At 32.0% G+C, this 24,767-nt stretch overlaps 1 protein-coding gene across 1 annotated transcript; it reads left to right on the plus strand.

The window, feature by feature from the left end:
* The first annotated feature begins 1,101 nt into the window (after positions 1-1,101).
* On the plus strand, positions 1,102-24,440 carry LOC139513140 (splicing factor C9orf78 homolog). The gene is made up of 9 exons (XM_071301372.1): positions 1,102-1,274; positions 6,445-6,559; positions 7,268-7,326; positions 8,470-8,550; positions 10,788-10,856; positions 15,996-16,127; positions 16,537-16,670; positions 19,408-19,506; positions 23,436-24,440. The coding sequence occupies exons 1-9, from the start codon at positions 1,177-1,179 to the stop codon at positions 23,510-23,512; spliced, it is 864 nt and encodes a 287-aa protein (XP_071157473.1). The 5' UTR covers positions 1,102-1,176; the 3' UTR covers positions 23,513-24,440.
* Positions 24,441-24,767: the final 327 nt, after the last annotated feature.

The raw sequence follows: 24,767 nt of genomic DNA on the forward strand, positions 1-24,767 counted from the left end.
ACACACTAATCTATACAAATCAGTTCAATATGACATCGAAGATCCGTAAAAAACACTATGCAAGTGAAAATAAAAACAACATACATGAATTACCGAATTAAGAGTACTCGCCTTCACTGGAGCCGGTCAAGTTCAAATCTCTAGTTCAAATAATAAATAAACATCTGGTGTTCCCCCAAGGAACAGTTAATGCCCTATTCTGTTCCGTGTGTATATATCAAACACGAGAACACTTGAGTTTTTTTTTTTGGGGGGGGGGGGGGGGGGTAGATCACACCATAATTTGCAAATCAATACGAAAATAAAAAGACCGTTAGATTCACTGCCAGATTTGCCCATGTCATTCCATCCAGAGAAGTGTTCGGTCATTGAGATAACAACCAAGAAAACCCCATTAGAATTCAACTATACCCTTCAGCAACATTTGCTGCAAAAAGAAATATCCACAAATGATCTTGGCTAAACAATCCTTACTGAGCCCAACCTAAAATGGAACGCATCCGTGATCTTCTACAAAATCATAGATCATATTGTAGTCATATACCCGACAGATCTACTTAGTACGCAATCTGACACAATAAAATGTCAACATTCACACATGTATACCAATATCTGTTCTCAACAAACATCTAAACACTTAAATATGATCTATAGTAAAAAAAAAACAGAAGAAAAGGGAACTTTATGCATCGGTTGGAATTTTTATTTCATTTTGTATATATTTAACTGTAAATAGAAATTAGATCCCACGCACCCGCTGGCTTGTGGTATTAGTGCCCGGGCACCTTATCATCAGTATATTGGTGGTGTGCTGAAATATAAAGAAGAAGAATAAATTAAGTGTCGTCGATCACGAGCAATCATGCACGGTATCTAAACCATGTTATAATATTGTAAAAAAAATATAGAATAATCTGTTGATATTTGCCGCTGGTCGATAAATAACCACCATATTTTAATAATAACTATGCATTGACCTTCATTTATCTATATATCATTATTTTTCGTGAAAAATTCCTAAATATTAATTCAGAAAAAATACAATATTCGGAATAAAACCGTGTCCGATCCCATCCGTACAACTTTTATTGTGTTACATCGATTACCTCCCTTGTTAAAAACTAATAATGTTCGTATTTTTTTGCCAAGAAAGTTGACCTAAGTAAAGAAAGATAGATGGAGGTTTTTAAGAAGAAAAAATGTAGAGCAATCAGAAAAAGACGTCACTCATCAGAGAGCGATGACAATTCGAACGAGGATGCAGATGACATTGAGTAAATAATTAGTTCATAACAAATGGACAAAAAAATTTTGTTGGTGAATTTTTAGTCCGAGATTACTCTGACGTCCAACGGCTGTTTTGCCAGACAAGCTGGGGCCGTGGGACGTCAGAGCTCGTCCCATATCAAAAAGTGGATATTTGCCCACCCAAAATAGATGCGCTGCTTCGTTTTTGGTGCCGACTGACGGCCTTGGAATTATATAAATCGGGCAGCAATCTGTTCATTTTTCATTTATCTTTTCATTTATGTAAGTTTCACCTACCTGCCAACTTTCATTTTTCCATATTTTAACAGTTTTCACAGAGACCCATCGATTTCTGAATTTTGACTTTCACTAGTCTTTAGTCTTTAGTAAGTGTCCCAAATGACACTGTAAACACTTGTGTACGTTTCCTCTTTTGTAGTTTCTTCACATATGTAATGTTCACTCATGTACTTAATTGAAATTGTGGCTGCTGCTTAAAAAATTTTGACTTAATTTTGATATAGATTTATAGTGTTTTTTGCTGTATAGTGTTTTTGAATCTACCAGACTCCTTTAAATAATTTTCCAGATGGCACAATATCTCATTTCGATTGTCTCTATTAATTTCTTCTTCATCGATTCCTAATAAGGTGTCTAAATCCATGTGTATATTTCCTGTAATGAAGTAAATAGATGTTCTCATCCTCTCTCTAGCCTCCTCATAGTTAGAACAATGTAAAAGGTAGTGTTCTACAGTTTCTGGCTCTCCACAGGAACAGTTTTTGTCTGATGATGGTATAATTTTGGATTTATAATCATTTAGATCACAATAACCTGTTCTCAAACTAGAAGTAATTGAAAACGACCATTTGGATGGTAAATCTTTTGGTATTTTCTGACAGACTTTTTGATGATAGTTGTAATAATTTCTGCCACGTTGACTTGATTCCCATTGGTTTTGCCATTTTCTTAAAACACTTTCTCTTGCTGCACGTTTTATATCCTGCCTGGTTACTTCTGATGGTTCTTCTATTTTTTCAGCTTCTTTAGCTCCTTTTTTGGCCAGTGAATCAGCAATGTCATTTCCTTGGATATCAGCATGACCAGGTGTCCATTCAAAATTTAATGGAATTCCATTCATCTTTAATACTTTCATGTTTTTCTTAATTTCTCTTATGACTTTGATGTAATTCTCTGATTTCCAGTTTAAAGTTAAAATTCCAATTGAGGTCTGACTATCTGAAAAAAGTGTAATTGAGTCTGTGTTTTGTCTGTTTTCTGATATTAAAAAGTGGTCAACAACAAGTTTAATGGCGATCAGTTCTCCTAGTAGTATTGATCCTTTTTTGGATACAGCTTTACTAATTTCAATTTGTGGTTGATTATTTGATGGAAAGATGACAGCACCTGCTCCTACAGGGCCAGGACTACCAAGACAGGACCCATCAGTAAATGCTATACATGAATTTGCTGGAAGATGACTTAGTTTTTCCATTATTATGTGTTTTCCAACATTTTTTTGGTCTGTTAATCTTGATTTGGAATTTCCAAGGTTTTTCCAATAATCTGGAGGAGATTTATATCTTTGTATCCCATTAAACTGAAATTCTGCTTCTATACCATTTACATCAACACCTGTACATACCTTCATGTCTTCTGCCTGAAGAATCATTTTTCCCACTGGAGATACATATTTTTCAGGGATGTCAATTGTTTTCCAATCATCCAGGATTTGTTTTATTGGAATGGAGATATCATACGAAATAATTTTTGCAAGTGTACGAGTTGCAATTTCTTCTCTACGCAGATGTATTGGTAGGATTCCAGAAACTACTTCCAAAGTCTCTACACTTGATGTTGGGGTAACATTAAGGCATATAGCTAATCCCTTTCGTTGAATTTTGTTCAGTTTGTCTGTTATATTGGTTTCACAGGTCTGCCAAACACTACTTGCATATTCTAAGGTGGAAAGGACAATACTTTGGTAAATTTGAAGTAGAATTTTTGTAGAAATTTTTGCAACTCCTTTGATCATTCTAAGTAGGCTAATTGCTTTATGTGCCTTTTGTTCTACATTTTCGATGTGTTTGAGAAATAATAGTTTTTCATCTAACGTGACTCCTAATATTTTTGGATTACAGTTATATTTTAACAATTTACCTTCTAGTTGTAAATTCATTTTCTTTATTGGACCATTCCTTGAAAAGATACAATATTCTGTTTTCTCAATACTTAAATTAATTCTCCATTTTTTGGTCCAATCCTGGATTATGTTAAGATCCTTTTGTACCTGTTTCTCCATGTCATTCAAGTTCTTTCCATTTATCCATACATTACCATCATCAGCAAATTTGCACTTTTTACATGATAGGTTAGCAAAAATGTCTTTGATAAAGATATTAAAAAGAAGTGGAGCTATAACTGATCCTTGTGGGAGACCTATTTTGGTTTCAAACCAGCTTCCTTTATGGTTGTTAATCACACACCTTGCTTGTCTTTCCTTTAAAAAATTGTTAATCCAATTCCAGATGTTACCTTTAACACCGTTATCATAAAGTTTTGTTAGAAGTCCTTCCCTCCAAACACTGTTGTATGCTTTTTCAAGATCAATAAAGACTGCTAATATAAATTCGTTGTTATTGAAGGCATTAAAGATGTTTTGAGTTAAACTTAACAAGGCATTTTCAGTAGAGCGATAGTGGCGAAACCCTTCTTGTTCTGGATCCAATATGGAGTTGGTCTCTATATAACCTTCTAGTCTAGATGTTACTACTCTTTCCATAACTTTACCCAGTATACTTGTGAGACTAATTGGACGATATGAAGAAGGGTTATTATATGTTGACTTTCCCATTTTCCTTATAAATTTAACATTTGCTAGTTTCCAAGGTTTTGGAAGTTTTCCTTCTTCCCAAGATTTGTTAAACACATATGACAACACACTGTATAAGCTTTCATCTGCCTTCATTAATAATTCTGAAAAAATTTGATCAGGTCCAGGTGCTTTGTCATTTTTTAAACGTTGAATGGCACCTATTAGTTCATCTGGATCTATTGGTTCATTGTATTCTTTTTCTTCCATTTCCTGGTCAAACATTTCTTCACTGATGTTCTAATACTTCTTCATGATCTCTTCATAATGGGTTTGATCAAAGCTGCTTGTTTTCAGATGATTTCCTTTAAAGTATGTTTTCTCAAGTTCTTCACATTTCAATTGTTCATTGAACAGCACCTTTCCATCACAATCTATAAAGGGTAAAACAATATTATTTGTTGTTTTCTTTGTCATTTTTTTGAAGGCATTCCATCTGTCTTTGGCTGTACGAGCATTTGTTAATTTTTCACCTAAATGTTCCCCCCATTCTTCTTGGGCCTTTTCTGTAATCTCTTGAAACTCTGATTCAGCATTTTTCAAAATTTGAAAATTTTCCGGTGTACATGTACTTCTAGACTTAAATCGTCTTTGGGCTTGATTAAGTTTTCTTTTAAAGTCCTTAACTTCCTCATTCCACCAAACTGGATGTCTATGGGAGATCAGTTTTCTTTTTGCAATCTTAGGTATTGCATCTTCCATACATTTTTCAAATTCAATTTCAAACCGTCTATATAAGTCGTCTGTTTTTTCACGATTGACATATTCAAATGATGAAAAAATTTGCTTTGTTGTATTTTTCCATTTATTCCAATCAATTTTCTTTAAATTCCAGATTTCTTCTGTTGTTTGATTGTCCTCAATCTTTTCCTCCGATTTTACATCTAAATATACAGCAATATGGTCAGATTTAATTGATTCATGTGTCAATGTTATACAATCTTTAACTTCATTATATATGTTTTCTGAAATAATTGCTAGGTCAATTACACTTTGACTGTTTCTTCTTGTATATTGTCCATCATTTACACAAATTAAATAATTTTCTGTCATGCATTCTTCTAGTATTAGCCCATGACTATTATCTTTGACATTATTCCATTCAAGGCTCTTTGCATTGAAATCACCAAGCAAGATCAAGTTTTTTAATTTTGATAATTTCACAGCATCACATAAACTTTTCATTAGAACAGCTTTTTCTGGAGGTACATACGGCACCCACAAATTAAAGATTTTATTAGATCTGTCTTGAATTTCCAAACAGACCATTTCAATTGTATCAAGTTCATATTCTGATTTCCTCTTGCAAACAAAATTTAGATTTGGTTTAATTAAAATTGCTGAACCGCCTCTGGCTTGGCCTTTTCGAGGGGTGGAATATACTTTCCAGTCTTTGTAAGTTACCGGTGTTGAAGCAGTTTCAAATGTTTCATTCAAACACAGAATATCTATATTATATTTTTTCATAACTTTCAAATGGACGTCAAGTTACGAGAGAGTTTGTGGCCTCGAGACTCAAATATGCAAATTTTGTAGGAGATCGATGTTTAACATTTAGTAGCCAACCACGATTTTTCACCTCCTTTACAGGAAATCGGTATTAAGCATTTAGTTCCAACCACGAGAACAATCGAAAGCTCTCGGACATTTAGATAACTTGCATCGTAAATGAACGAGGTGTTACATTATGGTCATTTGCATAAATCATCACTGTTTTCTCATGGTCACGTGATAATCTTTGAAAATGAAAAGCAAAATGCAGAAATCGATGGGTCTCTGTGAAAATGGTTAAAATATGGAAAAATAAAGGTTGGCAGGTAGGTGAAACTTACATAAATGAAAAGATAAATGAAAAATGAACAGATTGCTGCCCGATTTATATAATTCCAAGGCCGTCAGTCGGCACCAGAAGCGACGAAGCAGCGCATCTATTTTGGGTGGGCAAATATCCACTTTTTGATATGGGACGAGCTCTGACGTCCCACGGCCCCAGCTTGTCTGGCAAAACAGCCGTTGGACGTCAGAGTAATCTCGGACTAGTGAATTTTATACACCTCAAAAATTACTATGAGTAGATTTATCTGTCCAGTAGGAAAAGTTGTAAAGCCTGGCATCCATTTGATATGTAAAAGTTAATTATTTGTCGTTGTCTTAATAAGATAAAACATATAATATTATCACTTTTGATGAAAAATCTTACAAATGATTTGGGTTTCTCTCTCAAAAGGATCAGGATTAAAATCTGACAAATTTCATATATGTACATTAGTGACAGTAGTATGGTAGTACATAATATGTTTGATATATTTATTTTTTATTTTCAGATCTAAATTAAAAGACATAAAGGAATTACAAAAGCAAAGAGAGAAACCCAAAGGTGTGAGTGCTGCTGTACTAGCATTGGGGAAGAAAATACCTAAAACAGAAGAAGTAACTGATGTAAGCAGTCTCAAAGGCCGCACTGATAAGTCATTAACCCCTTAATAATTTATAATTTGAATGTTCCTACTAAAATTCATTTTCTATAAGCCATTTATTAAAAAAAAAAAAAAAAGAGTGTAGAATTTGAAAAGATTTCAATTTCTGCTACCAAGCATTGCCAAGCAAAAAAAAAACAAACAAAAAACCAATGACCATGTGCTCATAATTATTTAGGACTTTATGGATGTAGAATTAATTAAACTTTACAGACATGATAAATTTGGTATTTTTTATTTTTTTTAATTGTTTGTGATATCAGTCATGCTTTCTCTTTAGAATTGTTTCAAATTTTGTCATACTTGGACCTTACATAGCTTCTAGGAAAGAGTATTGGTTTTGCTCATTGTTGAAGATGATTAGTGATCTATAATTGTTCACATCTTTGTCCATTGATCTCTATGAATAGTTATATCTCTTTGGCAATCTGGCATACCCTATCTTTTATATTGCTATATTTCTATAACAAAAGGCCCAACATGGAGGTCAGCATTGAAATTGTAATAACAATGAATAATACAGAAATTAGACTTTTACCACCATAATTATGTAAGTCAGAAAAGCGTGTCTACTCTTCCATGACATACTTTGAGATTTTTGTGTAGTCTATGGGACAAATATTTTGTCTGAATACTTTTAACTCATTTCTACACTTCTTTATAATTTTAGAAAGACCCATTTAAGAGACTTACAGGAGGAATTGTTGATATGAAAACTTTGAATAAATCGTGAGTATATGTACATGTATGTATGGACGAAAAACAAGTACTGAATTCCTTTTAAAGAAGTTCATTTCTACATCTTTAAATGGATAGATTGTACAAATTTTATGAAAACAAAAGAGTATTTATATAAATTGGATTAGCCTATGTGGAAGATTTCTTTAATGGCCTTTGTCAGCATGTACATTTGTCAACTCAGTTACTTGAGATCATTACATGTAGCCCCTGTTTAGATATTCATATCTTACAGGTTTCATAGAGTTAGTAACAAATTTAAGAATATGGTCCGTTTTCATAATTCAGAAATGTAAGGTGTCTAAATAAATCCAAAAATAAAAAGTTCATATTATGCCTCTTTTTATTTTAGAAGATTGCATACAGTTTATATTATTCGCAATGCAAGTTAAAGTTGACACTAGTAGCATTCCTGAATAATTTTTTTGTTCTCAAAGTGTGTTTATTTCACATAATTATTTCGGCACTCTTTCCATAGCATTCAGTCGAGATATTCTCATTAAATTGATATCTAAAAAACAATATGAAATAAGTACAATAGAAAATAAGTTAAAAATTAATTAAAACTCAAACTGCAGTGATATATTTATCCTGTAAGTGTATAGATAGTGTAAATGTTTAATTCTGAAAATTAGAGAAATTTAAAATGCATTTGATTTAATGGTCAATTTGACCCCAATATACAACTGCCTTTGTTTTGTTTCTTTTAAAAATCTGCTCAGTATAATGAGAATATATTTCATTTGAAATCAACTTAGTGCACAGTCCTATAGATAGGCATAAAATGTTGAATTGTGAACTTAAATGATTTGATAAACATTTTTTGAAAGATTTTTTCTTCTCATGCTAGCTTTGTACTTGTTTGCAGAATATGTTAAGGTTTGTTAATCAAGTATATCATAAAAAGTCATCAATTAAACATCATGTATTAGAAAACGGATTTACCTGTCTAAATTTAACTGCTATCTAAAAATATAACAGCATGCCTTTTCATCCAACATATGTGCATACAAAAAAAGTGAGAATAGCTTGTGACTGACTATTAATTGTCTGACATTTACAGTTGTGTAAAAGTAAAAATTCTAACAAGCATTTCAATCTCATTTTCATTTTTGTTTATATACATATTTACAGAGATATGTCCAAAGAAGATGTAGAAGCCATTGGGACAGCTTTTGCAGCAGAAACTAACAGAAGGGATGAAGACACAGAAATGTATGTAGGTCATCTCTTAAGTAATTAATTGTGTTTAACACATTTCTGGAAATAAATATATTCTGGATCAAAATGTTCATTTAAAGTCATATGAAACCTAGAATAAAAAAAAAATGATGCATATGTTTTTTATAACTAAATGGATACTTTTCATTATAAAACTTATGTACATATACTTTTTTTTCCGAAGAAAATTCTTTAATTTGTCCACATTTAGAAGAAGTTTACTTTTTTTTAATTGCTTGCTTCCAGGAAGCAATTCACCAACATATTTTCCGTAGGCAAGTGACCTTAGCATGACCCATCTGGTAAAAATTAGGTGATTGCAATACACATTGATCTGTCATTAAAATAAACTATTATCTGATTGTACATGTTATATACATGCTAAATAAACATGCTACTTTGTTGATTGTTTACTTTAAGGTGACAATCAGTAAACTATGGCTTCAAAACACAACAATTAATTAGTTGCCATATTTGTTAAATCATAGCAAACAGGGAGAAAAAAAATTGAGGAATATATGATATGTTTGTGTAAAAAATGTTAAAATCGTGCACACTAGACAAAGTTTATGATATACATGCATTGGTTCAAGAATTTGATAAACATTATTTTTCACCAGTCACTCGTTTCATATGACTAAGCTTTATCAGTGATGCATGTAAATGCACAGTAAAGTGTTGGTCTACTTATAAATTTTCACTCAAAAACGGTACATACTAAATAATATCTTCAAAACTAAAAGATTATTTAAAAGAACTTAAGTGGTAATATATGGTAGACAATATTCAAAGTAATAATGACAGTGTTAAATTGATAACCTTTAGGAATAAGTTTATCAAGAGGATTAATAAGTTTACATGAGTCTAAATAAATTAACTTGCTGTATGAACAACATCTCCATAAAAATCAAGATATTTATTTTGACTTGAGGTTCAAAATGCATATGTATAGCTTCAGCAGGACAAAAAAAAGGTTTTTGCTGAAAAGATGTGCCTTTTATAGAAGGTTTGACTGAATTTTGAATTTTCTTAACAGTCCAGTCCTTTGATTTATAAAGCAACAACCCACCACCAATTGACTGACTAACACTTACATAAAATATAGCTCCACTGTTTAGCATTAATTTATATACAGTTTCAATACACAGGAAAAAAGTTATTTCTTTACAGGGAACAAAAAAAACTTCAAATATAAATTAATTTCATGCAGTATCTTTTCTTATGGCCCCACAATGAAGTTGTCGGTGCCATATAGTTTTACCCTTGTCCGAAATTCCGTAATTCCGTCATTCCGCAACAAACCATTATACATAGTTTTTTTCTAGGTATGTGAGTTAACCATGATGAGTTACAGATAGAGTTTAAGTTTCGTTCCGCTCCCCTAATTTTTGTCATAATTACGGGCTTTGGACTTTGATAAATTGTTGAAAATCACAGTTATACAGACTTTTTTTTTAAACTCTTTCAGATATTGTGCTGATTTTTAGTATGTGAGTTACCCATGATGAGTTACAGATCAAGTTTAAGTTTTGTTCCGCTCCGCTAATTTTTGCCGAAATTACATGCTTTGGACTTTGATAAATTGTTGAAAATCACAGTTATACAGACCTTTTTTTTTAAACTCTTTCAGATATTGAGATGATTTTTGGCATGTGAGTTAACCAAGATGAGTTACAGACCAAGTTTAAGTTTTTGTGTTTTTTTGGCCGAAATTACAGCTTTGGACTAAGATAAATTGTTGAAAATCACAGTTATACAGACCTTTTTTTTAAAACTCTTTCAGATATTGAGATGATTTTTGGCATGTGAGTTAACCAAGATGAGTTACAGACCAAGTTTAAGTTTTTGTGTTTTTTTTTGCCGAAATTACAGCTTTGGACTTTGATAAATTGTTGAAAATCACAGTTATACAGACCTTTCTTCTTAACTCTTTCAGACATTGGGATGATTCATGGCATGTGAATTTACCAAGATGAGTTACAGACCAAGTTTAAGTTTTTTCGCCCTGGCTAATTTTTGCAGAAATTACAGGCTATGGACTTTGATAAATTGTTGAAAATCATAGTTATACAGACTTTTTTTCTAAAAACAACTAAAAAAGGATCTCTAATTACAGGGTCAATTACAGGAATTGGCAAGTAGACTATTGATTAACAACAAAATGATCAGAATTTAATTAAAAGAATTCTTGATTTGTTAGTAAACCTTGCAAATATTTATGTACTTTTTAGGTTGAAATATGTGGAAGATCAACTTGCAAAGAAGAAAGGCAATATAAATGATAAAGAAACAGATTTTAAGTGAGTTATTGATATAGGTAGAGTGAAACTTTTGCTTACAGTATGTATTTTCTTATCATATTCTATATATCGTATTTGTATTTCTTTCTTTGTTTTTTTTAACATAAATTAAGCAGTTTGTTTCCTTGTTTGAATTGTTTTAAATTTGTAATTTACTGGCCTTTTGTAGCTGATTATGTGGTATGGTTTTTTTTTCTCATTGTAGAAGGCTGTATGGTGACTTATAGTTGTTAACTTCTTTGTCATTTGGTTTCTGGTGGAGAGTTGTCTCATTGGCACTTATACCACATCTTCTTATCTTTATATTATTAACACCATGTAATGATTGTTTTAAAAATTAGAATAGTTGATTACTCTACTCTCTACAGCAAATTCAGCAAAAATAATTTCTACATTGAACCAATCAATCAAAATAAAACAGATATAGAATTAATCACATCAAAACAGCATAGGGATTTACATATAATTTTTAATAGCTAGTCCTTTGGGCAATTGACCATGATATTTTACTTGTCTAAAAGAGACCAAATTTAAAGTTATTTAAGAAATTTCCAAACTGCCATTATAGACACGATATAAAAAGGAGGAGATGTGATATGATTAGCCAATAAGACAATTTTCCACCGAAGTTCAAAATAAGTAGATGTAATACATATAGGCAACACAACAAGCTTCAATAAAGAGAACAACTTGTATTGTATAGTTGGCTATAAAAGGCCCTGACATGAAAAATATGAAACAGTTCAATTATTTGGTTGGTATGAGGCCTGTGACTATGATAGCAAAATCATTGATATACTCAGTGTCAAAACCTTGATCTTAAAGAATTTAAACATGACACCTCAATCATAACTAAATCCACAGGCAAGACTTTCATCATGTGACTCTTGTTCAAAATTATCCATATTTTAGGTTTTTTAAAAAGCCTGAAAGGAGTGAAATATTTTCTTTCTCTTATCACCAACAAGTATTGTATATTTTTGTTGAGCCTGCGACTTTTGTCCCAGAAAGCTCATCATAGGGATAGTAATCTGGCAGGGGCTGCTGCGGCAGTGGGGGCAGCGTTAGCTTACTTTTTGAAAGCTTTATATTTAAGAAGGTAGAAGACATGAATGCTTCATACTTTGTATATACATGTATACACATGGAAAAAAGTATTGCAACACCTTGATTTTTCAAATTTTGGAAAATGAACGTCTTTTTTCAGGTCGAATATGATCAAATATTTGTATAATGATATTGGTACATTGTTAATGATAACTATGGCATTAAAACGACATAAAAAAAATGTATGATTTTTTTTTTAATGACAGCAATTTTGATTACAAAATGAAGTCATTTTTGTACAAAAAAATGCACTTTACAAGTTTTACTGTAATTGGATATAAAAATGTCAGACATTTCAAAACAAAAGTAAAAACGATAGTTTACATCACATTGAACTTTATAAGCCAAAAAATCAGTACTTGGTGTAACCTCCATTCACACGAATAACTGCCTCCAAACGTCTTCTCATGCCTGCTACCAATCGACGAATTTGTTGTTGGGGTAACTGCAACCATTCCTGGTGAAGTGCATTGTCTAATTCATCAAGTGTCTGAACTGGTGGTGCCCTTTCGCGCACTTTTCGGCCAATAATGTCCCATACATGCTCGATAGGGTTAAGGTCTGGGCTACAAGCAGGCCAAGGAAGAGTTGTTATTGCTTCTCCACGCAGATAATCGATAACAGCACGGGACCGATGTGGTCTAGCATTATCATCCATAAAAACTTGTCTTGAATTCAGAGGATGATTATCAAAGTGAGGCACTACACTTGCCGCAAGAATGTCTCTTTGATATTTTTGGCCATTCAGGTTTCCTCTAACGGTTTTAAGAGCTAACTTACAGTCATGTGAAACACATCCCCATACCATAATCGATCCACCTCCAAATGCAACAGTTTCAATGATGTTCTTTTCAGCATAGGCAGTATTTTGCTGACGCCAAACTCGTACCCGACCATCAACCGTGTGCAACATAAACCGACTCTCATCGGACCAATGGATCTTTTTTCAAGACCGTAAATTCCAACGTCGGCGAGGTCTGCACCATTGCATACGGGCAGCTTTATGTCTGTTTGTTAGCAAAATTCTCCTTACTGGTCTTCTAGCACTATAACCAACAGATTTAAGTCGATTTCTAACAGTTCTGTTTGAAAGTCTTCGGTATGGCAACCACTCACTTTTCAGGACTGTACTGTTTGCAAATGGTGTTCTTCTCACCAGCCTTCCTAAGGCTCGGTTTTCTCTATCTGATGTTAAAGGGGGTCTGCCTGATCTTGCTAGGTCTTTTACATCATTGGTTGTTTGTTTTTTATTCACTATACGACTAATTGTTGAATAGTGATGACCAACATTACGTCCAATTTGTCGAAGCGACATACCTGCTGCTCGCAGGCCAATAATCTGCCATCTTAATGCAGTTGAGAGCTGTGGAGGACCCATTCTATTGTTTTATTCATATAACTTCACAAACTTGGTAATTTAAAGGGTTGCAATCAGTGGGGATAGAAACACCTGTTTTATGGTTTTCGGGTACAGTACCTGCACGTGCGAATTATGACTTATCGAGTTGACCTTTATTTATTAAACTCAGGTGAGATTTAAATAATGATAAACCAGTTCTATTTCGATAAATAATATCACAAAGCAGTAAAGGATGTTTTATAAATTTGTTTTTCTTTTTGGTGTTGCAATACTTTTTTCCAGGTGTATAGATGCCTCATGTTACAAAGTTTCCGTCAGTCACATGTCCAATGTCTTTGACCCCCTTTTCATGGTTCAATGACTACTTGAAAAAAAAGTTAGGATTTTTTGTAATGTTAAATTCTCTCTTATAAGTAATAGGATAACTATATTTGGTATGTGCGTACCTTGCAAGTTCCTCATGCCCGTCAGACAGTTTTAACTTGACCTCGACCTCATTTCATGGATCAGTGAACAAGGTTAAGTTTTGGTGGTCAAGTCCATATCTCAGATACTGTAAGCAATAGGTCTATTATATTCGATGTATGGAAGGACTGTAAGGTGTACATGCTCAACTGGTAGGTGTCATCTGACCTTGACCTCATTTTCATGGTTCAGTGGTTATAGTTAAGTTTTTGTGTTTTGGTCTGTTTTTCTCATACTGTATGTTATAGGTCTTCTATATTTGGTGTATGGAATAATTGTAAGGTGTACATGTCTAGCTGGCAGGTGTCATCTGACCTTGACCTCATTTTCATGGTTCAGTGGTCAAAGTTTAGTTTTTGAGTTTTGGTCTGTTTTTCTAATACTATATGCAAAAGATCAGCTATATTTGGTGTTTGGAAATATTTTATGATCTATATGTCTGTTGCGCAAGTTTTAATTGACCTTGACCTCATTTTCACAGTTCATTGCTAAGTGTTAAGTTTTCGTGTTTTGGTCTGTTTTTCTCAAACTAGAAGCAATAGGTCAAGTATATTTGTTGTATGGAAGAATTGTTAGCTGTCCATGTCTGCTGGGCATGGTTCATCTGACCTTGACCTCATTTTCATGGTTCACTGGTCAATGTTTAGTTTTCTTGGTTAATGTTAAGTTTATGTTACAGTAAAAGACAGTTGTAATAAAGCTTTATATTTAGGGACTATCAACATAATATCAATGATTAGTAAAGAAGGCGAGACATTTCAGTGTGTGCACTCTTGTGTAAATTATAGTTAAACATCACAGAATATAGGTGTATTTACCATATTTGGCAGTACTGTTCTTAATTTGTCTAAGAAATTCTTGCTAACAGCTATTGTTCATATACATGTACTAACAAGCTGTATTCACACAAAAAGACTTTAAAATATTGATTTCTATTAGATGTTATAATCTCTGCATCGGTTTTATTTCACATCAATGAGTACAGAAATTAAGATATTTATTTGATTTATTCATATACACAAATGTATATATATTATTCTTCTGTGAAAATTCTAGAACTTTTTTAAAGAACATTTTTTATCAAAGTACTTACGAGACTCTTGTCAATAGATCAATTATTTATCAGGTATACATCTGACATTTGGATTTAAGTTTCAGTCATCTTTTATGTATGAATAAATCAAGATAGTCTGATATTTTTACAAATAAAACTTTTTTAATCATGACTTTAGCTCAAAGTGTATGCCAGAAATTTATTATTTAGATTTTATTGGATTTTCCTTGCTTATGAAGTTATATTAATTACAGCTTTGCCACAAACAATACATCTTATAGCATGTAAAGGTTAATGGATGGCTGTTATAAGCATTACACAAAAATAACATACATTATCTCACACAATATGTAAATAATTTATATATTTTCATGATGCTTACTTAAAGAAACTAAGGAAATGAAAATAAAAATAGTACATGTATTCTTTTGATTTATGTTCACAGTTAAATTGTTTACCATAAATGTTGAGGAATTCAGGATTCAAATGAAAAACCCTTTTTCATGTTTATCAATGGGAAGCTGCAGATGAATTTTCTTTACATTTTTGACATTGTATTTTTGTGCTTTAATCAATCAATAAAATGTTTATAAATATTGACATCTTTAAATTTGTCAAAACTAGTTTATATACTGAAAAATTCTATACAGTACTTTACAATGGGGGTGTTTCTAAAGCGGTCAACAACTTTCCACAACTCATGCTTATTTCCTGCTACATTGAGGAAGGCCAGTTTTATCTAAATTAAGCTATTGACAATTGGCAAAAACATTAACAACATTTTTTTTATGCATTTACATTTTTCAATGGTGTTGATAACCAGGGAATACTGATTGTCTGAAAATAAGACAGGTTTGGGGAAACTGATTAAGAATTAGAGAATCTTTTGTAGTAAAAATACTGAACTCAATGGAAGATCCCTAATCCTACATTGTCACATCCATAAGTCATGATATCATTACATTGTGGAATCATAAGTCATGAAATAATTACATTGTCACATCATTTGTCATATAATTACATTGTCATGATATAATTACATTGTCACATCATAAGTTATGATATAATTACATTGTGATATATTTACATTGTGACATCATCAGTCATATTATTACATTGTTTCAATAAGCATAACATTTATTTATTTTTTCAGACCAAAGAAAAGGGGTGACACACTGTATGCTCTACCAGATAAGTTAAAGATCGGATCCTCATTGAAGAATACAGAAGATATGTTGTCTAATCAAATGTTATCTGGTATCCCCGAGGTTGACCTTGGCATTGAGTGAGTATACATTATCTTCCTGCATGTTTATAAGAAAATCAATTTTAACATTAGTAATATTGTTCACATTTGAAATTTAGCAATGAACAATGCATTCATCTTCTATATCCTTTTGTCTGTCTTATCATCCAACAAAGAATTTCCTTACACATATCTCCAATTCTATTAAACATTGAGATCATATTTATTCAGCAGCTTGAAAGTAATGAGTTGTAAAATGTAAGCACTTTTCAGTTCTGTCAGACATTTTTACATTTATAAAAAAAACTTGCAATAATTTCTGAATTTACACAACTTCAATAAGTGCTGAACCCAATTTTAAACCATTGCATTATTTTAATCATTAAAATGAAGGAAAAAAATGAGTAAATGTGCTTGTAACAATTATTTCTCATGTTATTTTATTCAGGGCAAAAATTAAGAACATAGAGGCAACAGAGGATGCTAAACAGAAACTTGTACAAGAGAGAATGAAAAAGAGGGACGTAGTGTCGGACTTTGTACCAACAAATATGGCTGCTAATTATATACAACACAACAGATGTAAGTTATTGTAATTATTTTAATAATTTCAATAAATAAGGTAAACAAGACTCCAGGTATAAATGATTATTCAAACATTGTGTGAAAGAAAGATTATACTGGCCAATCTGTAAAAAATGTAGTGATTGTTTATCATATTTATACTTATATCCAGAGTTATGGAGCCATGGAACAGAATTACTATGTGTAGAATATCTGTACACTGATTTCATATAGAGTGAGGATGATATTTTCAACAGACATCAAGCCTATTTTAAAAGTTTGATAACACTTTGAGAATTATTGTTTGAATGAGCTACTTTGATTGCATATTTTTATAACTGGATGGCCATGTGGTATTAATTTGTATGTACATGTACATCATCAGTAATTGGTTTCTTCACAGAATCCCAAGTTGGAATTTTATACATAAGAGAAATCATTTATGGCCAAAATATTCTCATTGACTGCAAATTACAACATTTTAAAAACATTTAAAGACTGAAAATACCAAATATAATTTTATACTTGATTTGTACTTAAGGCATGACATTTTTGTGATTTATTGAATCAATGTATACATAAATATAAAAAATTCGTAAGGGTTTCGCGGAACCCAGTGTCTCACCTACTTTTGCTGTCAATCGCAAACTCAAACAAAAATTTTAAAAACGTTAATCTCAGAGTGAATGTATTGTTTCCTGGCAGAAAAACTAATAAAATTGAGAATGGAAATGGGGAATGTGTCAAAGAGACAACAACCCGACCAAATAAAAAACAACATCAGAAGGTCACCTACAGGTCTTCAATGTAGCGAGAAATTCCCGCACCCGGAGGCGTCCTTCAGCTGGCCCCTAAACAAATATATATACTAGTCCAGTGATAATGAACGCCATACTAATTTCCAAATTGTACACAAGAAACTAAAATTAAAATAATACAAGACTAACAAAGGCCAGAGGCTCCTGACTTGGGACAGGCGCAAAATGCGGCGGGGTTAAACATGTTTGTGAGATCTCAACCCTCCCCTATACCTCTAACCAATGTAGAAAAGTAAACGCATAACAATACGCACATTAAAATTCAGTTCAAGAGAAGTCCGAGTCTGATGTCAGAAGATGTAACCAAAGAAAATAAACAAAATGACAATAATACATAAATAACAACAGACTACTAGCAGTTAACTGACATTCCAGCTCCAGACTTCAATTAAACTGACTGAAAGATTATGATTTCATCATTTGAACATCAGGCACAATCCTTCCCGTTAGGGGTTTAGTATCATACCATCATAACATATATGAGAAGAACATAACCCGTGTCATGCCAACAACTGTTTTTAGAATAAATGTGTTTAGTTCCGATGCAAAGACCTTATCAGTGACTCAATATTAACGCCAAAATATGCAATCTTTAATGACTTGACAACAGTATCGTAATTATATCCCTTCTTAATAAGTCTATTCAAAGGTTTAGTAAGTTTCTGAGGTGAATACTGACACCTTTGTGCTTTATAAAGAATATTTCCATAAAAAATTGGATGTGAAATACCTGAACGTATTAGAAGTCTGCATGTTGAGCTATATTTATGAATGATGTCTTTATACCGATGATAAAATTTAGTAAATGTTTTGACTAGTTTGTGATATCGAAAACCCTGGTAATACATAATCAGTAATACATAAATTTATCTCGTTAAAATCTAAAACATTGTTACATACACGAGCGAATCGTACAAGTTGAGATATATAAACACCTTAAGATGGTGACAAGGGAAGGTCACCATCTAAAAACGGATAATTAAGGATAGGAAATGAAAAATCATCCCTTTTATCATAAATTTTAGTATTCAGCTTTCCATTAGTGATATAGATATCAAGATCGAGAAAAGGTCAGTGGTCATTGTTAGTATTAGCTTGATTTAAAGTAAGTTCAACAGGATAAATTTCATTAATATACATACTGAAGTCGTCATTATTGAGAGCCAAAATATCATCCAAATATCTAAAAGTATTATTAAATTTGTTTATCAGATGTTGTTTCGATGGGTCTTTGCTTATTTTTGTCATAAATTGTAACTCATAACAATACAAAAACAGGTCTGCAATAAGTGGTGCACAGTTAGTCCCCATTGGAATTCCGATAATCTGACGATATACGGAATCCCCAAAGCGAACAAAAATGTTATCTAGTAAAAATCAGTTCATTTACAGATAAATTACGGATAAAATGGATTTTTTTTAACAAAATTTACTACTGGTTACTATCTTATGATCATAAACAAGCTTCTGTCTAAGTTTGGTAGAAATCAAGATAGTTTGAGAAAGTTATTAAAATTTCAAAAACTTTAACCACAGAGTAAATATTTGTGGACGCTGCTGCTGACGACACAGACGACGACAGAATGTAGGATCGCTATGTCTCGCTTTTTCGACTAAAGTCGAAGGCTCGACAAGAAGGAGATATGGTATGATTGCCAATAAGACAACTCCCCACAATAGACCAAATGTCACAGAAAATATCAACTATAGGACACACTATGAAGCTTGTCCAAAATCTTTGATCAGCTTATATATTTTATTAACTCCAATCTTGCTTTTGTTATTTCTATCTTTACAAGAACTGTATAGATCATGAAAGAAAGCCATCACCCTTCATCTTTTAATACAACACAGATATTGATATCATTGACTAATATTATTGTTATTCAAATATCATTTTGAAAAAGAGTAAAAGTTATTTAAAATGTGTGTTTCAGTTAATATTGAAGATACAGCACCAATACTAAAGAAGGTTGAGGAGCCAAAACCAGAACCATTGAGAGTAGGTGATGCTGAGAAACTGTCAGAAATCTCAGGTAAAAATTTGTTATCTAATTCAAAATGTATCACGAAGTAAGTAATTATGTTGTTTACTGCCAATAGTTTTACTTATAAAGATAATACAAAACTTTATGAATTGATATATCTTAACAGAGTCTGACACAAGCCCTGTCTGTGAGAATTGTGGGTTCATTATCTTTATAACATTTTTATAACTAATAATCTTTTATTTGTAAGCAATACAGCTTATAGAATATAAATATTACAAATATTCAATTACATCAGTGAAATATATTTACATTTAAACAATTAGTCAAATAATCATATAAGTAAGTATACCCATATAACAGTACAGCAGAGTATGATAAAACATAACACATATTAAGCATTTATAATGATTAAATTAATTACGTGCCTCCTCGGCCAGAAATAAAAACTTCCTTAAATTGTTAAGTTCCTTTACATTATGAACAGATAGCAGTTGTATGAGTTTAAAATTAGAAGGTTTTCTCCAATAACATGGTTTGATAAATTTCTTTCGAAGTTCATTATACTTTTCACATACTAAAATAAAATAATATTCATCTTCAATTACTTGTTTATCACACATATTACAAAGTCTCAGATGTCTCTTGATATTATAAAATCGACCAGTTTCTATATTCAAACAGTGAGCAGATATGCGATATTTACAAATAAATAGTTTATAAATATAATTTATCATATACTTAGCATTGATATGATAGGTTTTGCATATGTGTAATGAGCGGAAGTACACAACAGGACCGTAACTAGCCTCTTTTAAAAGTGAGGCAAAACAATTGTCAAGGGGTCTGGGGGCCGCTTAAGGCCCCCCAGAAGCTCTGAAGAAAATAATGCAAAATCGTGCATTCTGAGCGTTTCCCAGACTCTTTCTTACATTGAAAGATAATTAATTTTTAGCTATTTTTTTGACAATATTCTGGTCTAAAAGCAAAATAAAATTGAGAATGGAAATGAGGAATGTGTCAAAGAGACAACAACCCGACAATAGAACAGACAACAGAAGAATGTCACCAATAGGTCTTCAATGCAGCGAGAAATTCCCGCACCCTGAGGCGTCCTTCAGCTGACCCCTAAACAAATATATATACTAGTTCAGTGATAATGAACTCCATACTAAACTCCAAATTATATACAAGAATATAAAATTAAAAATACTACAAGACTAACGAAGGCCAGAGGCTTCTGACTTGGAACAGGCGCAAAAATGCGGCGGGGTTAAACATGCTTATGAGATCTCAACCCTCCCCTATACCTCTAGCCAATGTAGAAAGGTAAACGCATAACAATACGCACATTAAAATTCAGTTTAAGAGAAGTCCGAGTCTGATGTCAGAAGAGGTAACAAAAGAAAATAAACAAAATGGCAATAATTCATAAATAACAACAAACTACTAGCAGTTAATTGAGATGCCAGCTTCAGACCTCATTTAAACTGATTGAAAGATTAAGTCTTCATCATATGAATACCAGGCACAATCCCTCCCGTAAGGGGTTTAGTATTATACCATCCTAACATATACCAGAAGAACATAACCCGCGTCATGCCAACAACTGGTTTTTAAATAAATGTGTTTAGTTCCGATGCAAAGACCCTATAAGTGAATCAATATTAAAGCCAAAATATGCAATCTTTAATGACCTGAAAACCGTATCGTAACTATATCCCTTCTTGATAAGTCTGTTTAAAGGTTTTGTAAGCTTTTGAGGTGAATACTGACATTTTTGTGCTTTGTAAAGAATATTACCATAAAAGAATGGATGTGAAATACCTGAACGTATAAGAAGTCTGTATTTTGAGCTATATTTACGAATGATGTCCTTGTACCGATGATAAAATTTAGTAAATGTTTTGACTAGTTTGTGATATCGAAAACCCTGGTGTAATAATTTTCCAATTATACATAAATTTCTCTATTATAGATTCTCTATAAAAACATAGATTCATTGTAATTTAAAACTTTTAGGTTTTAGGGACAACATTAAAAGACCAATATGTAGGATAAAGCAAAAATCGTAATTCTCATAATTATAAATACCGGATCTGTCTATCTGTTCTTGTCTGACTTTGGTGATTTTTTTTATGACTAGAATGAAATAAAGTGACAGTGCAGTATTAAACTTTAAGTACTAGTACTGCTAAAGTTGACAATAGGGACCATCTTGACCTAGTTTGACGGTATCATAGTAATGATATTTTTTGTTGTTTCTCTCCAGCAACTATTAAAATGAAGAACAGGAATAAAAACTTTGACCATTGCATTGATCATTTGTATTTTGTCTAAGCATTGACTTTGTGTGCAATTAGGCCCTGTGCACGTTTACTCAATATTCTTTTATTTTCTGTAAAAGGGTCTGAACGCGATTAATCAAGTTTAATCCTAAAATGTTAAGGTCATATGACAATACATTGTTGTTTTTTTCAAATTATTTGATACCATGTCAGTTATCTATTTTTATCGACAAAAATGTCAGTTTTGTATTCTTTGAAATCAAGTTCAATTTTCCATGCAGAAACGAACATTTTTTTCTGTGTTCAGTAGCATCGTATAGTCTTAACATATTTTCTAGCACAATGTCTGGACATCGGTGGACATGCACCATTGCAAAACCACACGTTTACATATGAAAATCAACACTCAGACTATAGTCATAAAGTAGGACAATAAATGAACAAAAGACAAACCCGGAACACATAAGTACAAACAAAAGACCATCAATTCTAAAAACTAAAAGTAAAATAGAAGTATGGATCAAGAAAAACATGCAGGGGGTACTTCAGAAAGTGAAGAGAACTTGCATCTTGCATGACACTTTCCGTGAAAACAATTTGGTATGAAGACAATCTTTTGCTTCATTTTTTTTTTGGAAATCATTTGCCTCAATGTAGTTACGGCCCTGCACAAGCCATAATTTCCCACCCAGGCTGATAACCTATATCAGGTGCATCTCGTGCACAAAACCCATAATAGTGCCTCTCGTGCAAGTTACTTCCGGTGTTTCCGATATAACAAAATATCCTGGAACCCATACATGTATAATATGTCTCTAATTCGACAGGCCCAGTTATATTTGTCGTTCTTCATAACAACATTTAAGAATACAGTTATCAGTATATAATAACTTAAACCAATATTTTAACATTCGACAATATCTTTCTATAAACATAGGGTATCGTCCCAACTCACAATAAACCATATAATTAACAGTAGATGCTTTCACCTTTAATATACGTTTTAAGAATTTCATTTGAACTTGTTCGATATCATCACATTTGTGATTTCCCCAAACTTCAAAACTATAATTCAAAACACTTGCTACATACGTGTCAAACAATGACAGCATAGTTTCAAAATTAAAACAGTCATACTGCAATTTACTCTACAGACTAAATAATGCTTTACGACCTTTATACTATAGGCTACTGACCTTTCTTTAAACATATATTTCTGTTTTATGTGTGATAGTGTAAAATAATCCATTGAATGAAGAGAAAAAAAATGTGAAATTCATGGAAAATGGTAGAAATGCTGACTTATCATTACTTAGATTATCTGTACATATAATGTTTCTCATGAAAAATTACCGTAATATCATACTGTATTTGTCACCCTACATTTTATTGTAATTTGTGAAAGTGGTAGAAATGATGACTTGTCAATACTTACCAAAAAAAAGTTATCATCTGCAAACATCTTATCTGTACGTATAATGTTTCTCATTAAAAATTAATATCATACTGTATTTGTCACCTTACCTCTTATGATAATGTGTATATAGTAAAATACTGATTTTAAAAACAACTTGAATCCAGAATTTTTAATTCTTTGCCATCTTTACATAGAATGCAATTATAGCTTTAATCAATCGTATTTTCTTTTAATTTTTAGCTCATGCAATTATTATTTGTTTATATTAACAGGGAAGAAGAAGAGCTCCACAGAAAAAGCAACAGATGATTTTCATTTCGAAAAATTTAAGAAGCACATGAGAAGATAATGAATATGTCTTACAGTCTAATCATAAACAAAGTGTTGTGCAATAACAATAATAACTGGAGTTATAACTGTGGATAAATGTTTAAAATTGCATTGGTAATTGTAAAATGGAATACCAAATGGACTTAGTTTCAAGAATATAACTGCTATTAAAATTATGTTGCATTGAACTCCTGAACACGACTAGTTAGACAAATAAAAACCAGGGACTAGACATAGGTCATATGAAGACCATTAAGATGTCATAACACACACCAATGACATCATTATATTATGATGCACAAGTCAATCCATGCATGTTTGATGACTTCTAAATAACAATCAGAAGAGCAGATTAAAATGTGACAATTTAATTGAGATTAAGAAAATATGTATTATTTGTCAATAAGTGATGGACTGATCCAACTACATGTACCTGTTTGGATATTGTTGATTTTCACCAAAATAATATGACCAAAATTATGCAATGTTTTTATGGTTAATGACATCACCTTAAAATCATTGTATTTTTATGCCCCACCTACGATAGTACATGTAAAATAAAACTTACTTTGGACTGGTTCCCCATTCTGGTCTGTGCGTCCGTATGTCTGTTCGTTCGTCTGTCTGTTCGTTCGTCCGTCTGTTCGTTCGTCCGTCTGTCCCGCTTCAGGTTAAAGTTTTTGGTCAAGGTAGTTTTTGATGAAGTTGAAGTCCAATCAACTTTAAACTTAGTACACATGTTCTTATTGATATTATCTTTCTAATTTTAATGCCTGATTATATTTTTTTTATCCAATTTCACGGTCCATTGAACATGGAAAATGATAGTGTGAGTGGGGCATTCGTGTACTTTGGACACATTCTTGTTTATTTGTAATTTCAGGATTTCATTATCATATTCATTTATCATTAAAATCATCACATATAAGAATAAAATTATTATTTTGTTTTATTTTTATTTTAGTGACTTTGAAGAAGTTAAAGTATAGTTCAGTTCTCTTGAGTTTTAGGGTTGATACCATCACCCTCTTATAAGCATGGATAACACAAGGATTTTAAATAGCAACTTTGACAATATTACAATATAATTTTTTTGTCAACACTTCTGAAACATTATACAACATAGTACTAATGTTCACTTGGATTGTTTTTAGTCATTCATAAGAATTGTGCCATCATCTGCTTGTAAAAATATAACACAAGATGAAGTCAACAATTGCAAAAACCAAAGAAACTATCACCAATGTTATGCCCCTTTGAATTTAGAATTTTGA

This window comes from Mytilus edulis, chromosome 2, assembly GCF_963676685.1.
Source record: "Mytilus edulis chromosome 2, xbMytEdul2.2, whole genome shotgun sequence".
NCBI classification, from domain to species: domain Eukaryota; kingdom Metazoa; phylum Mollusca; class Bivalvia; order Mytilida; family Mytilidae; genus Mytilus; species Mytilus edulis.

Bases quoted from the DNA above. Each gene is read 5' to 3' on its own strand.
- LOC139513140 (XM_071301372.1), top strand. From the start codon at position 1,177: ATGGAGGTTTTTAAGAAGAAAAAATGTAGAGCAATCAGAAAAAGACGT. The intron at 8,551-10,787 runs GTATGTAGGTCA...TGTACTTTTTAG, and splicing joins AGGGATGAAGACACAGAAAT to GTTGAAATATGTGGAAGATC. The intron at 16,671-19,407 runs GTAAGTTATTGT...TGTGTGTTTCAG, and splicing joins TTATATACAACACAACAGAT to TTAATATTGAAGATACAGCA.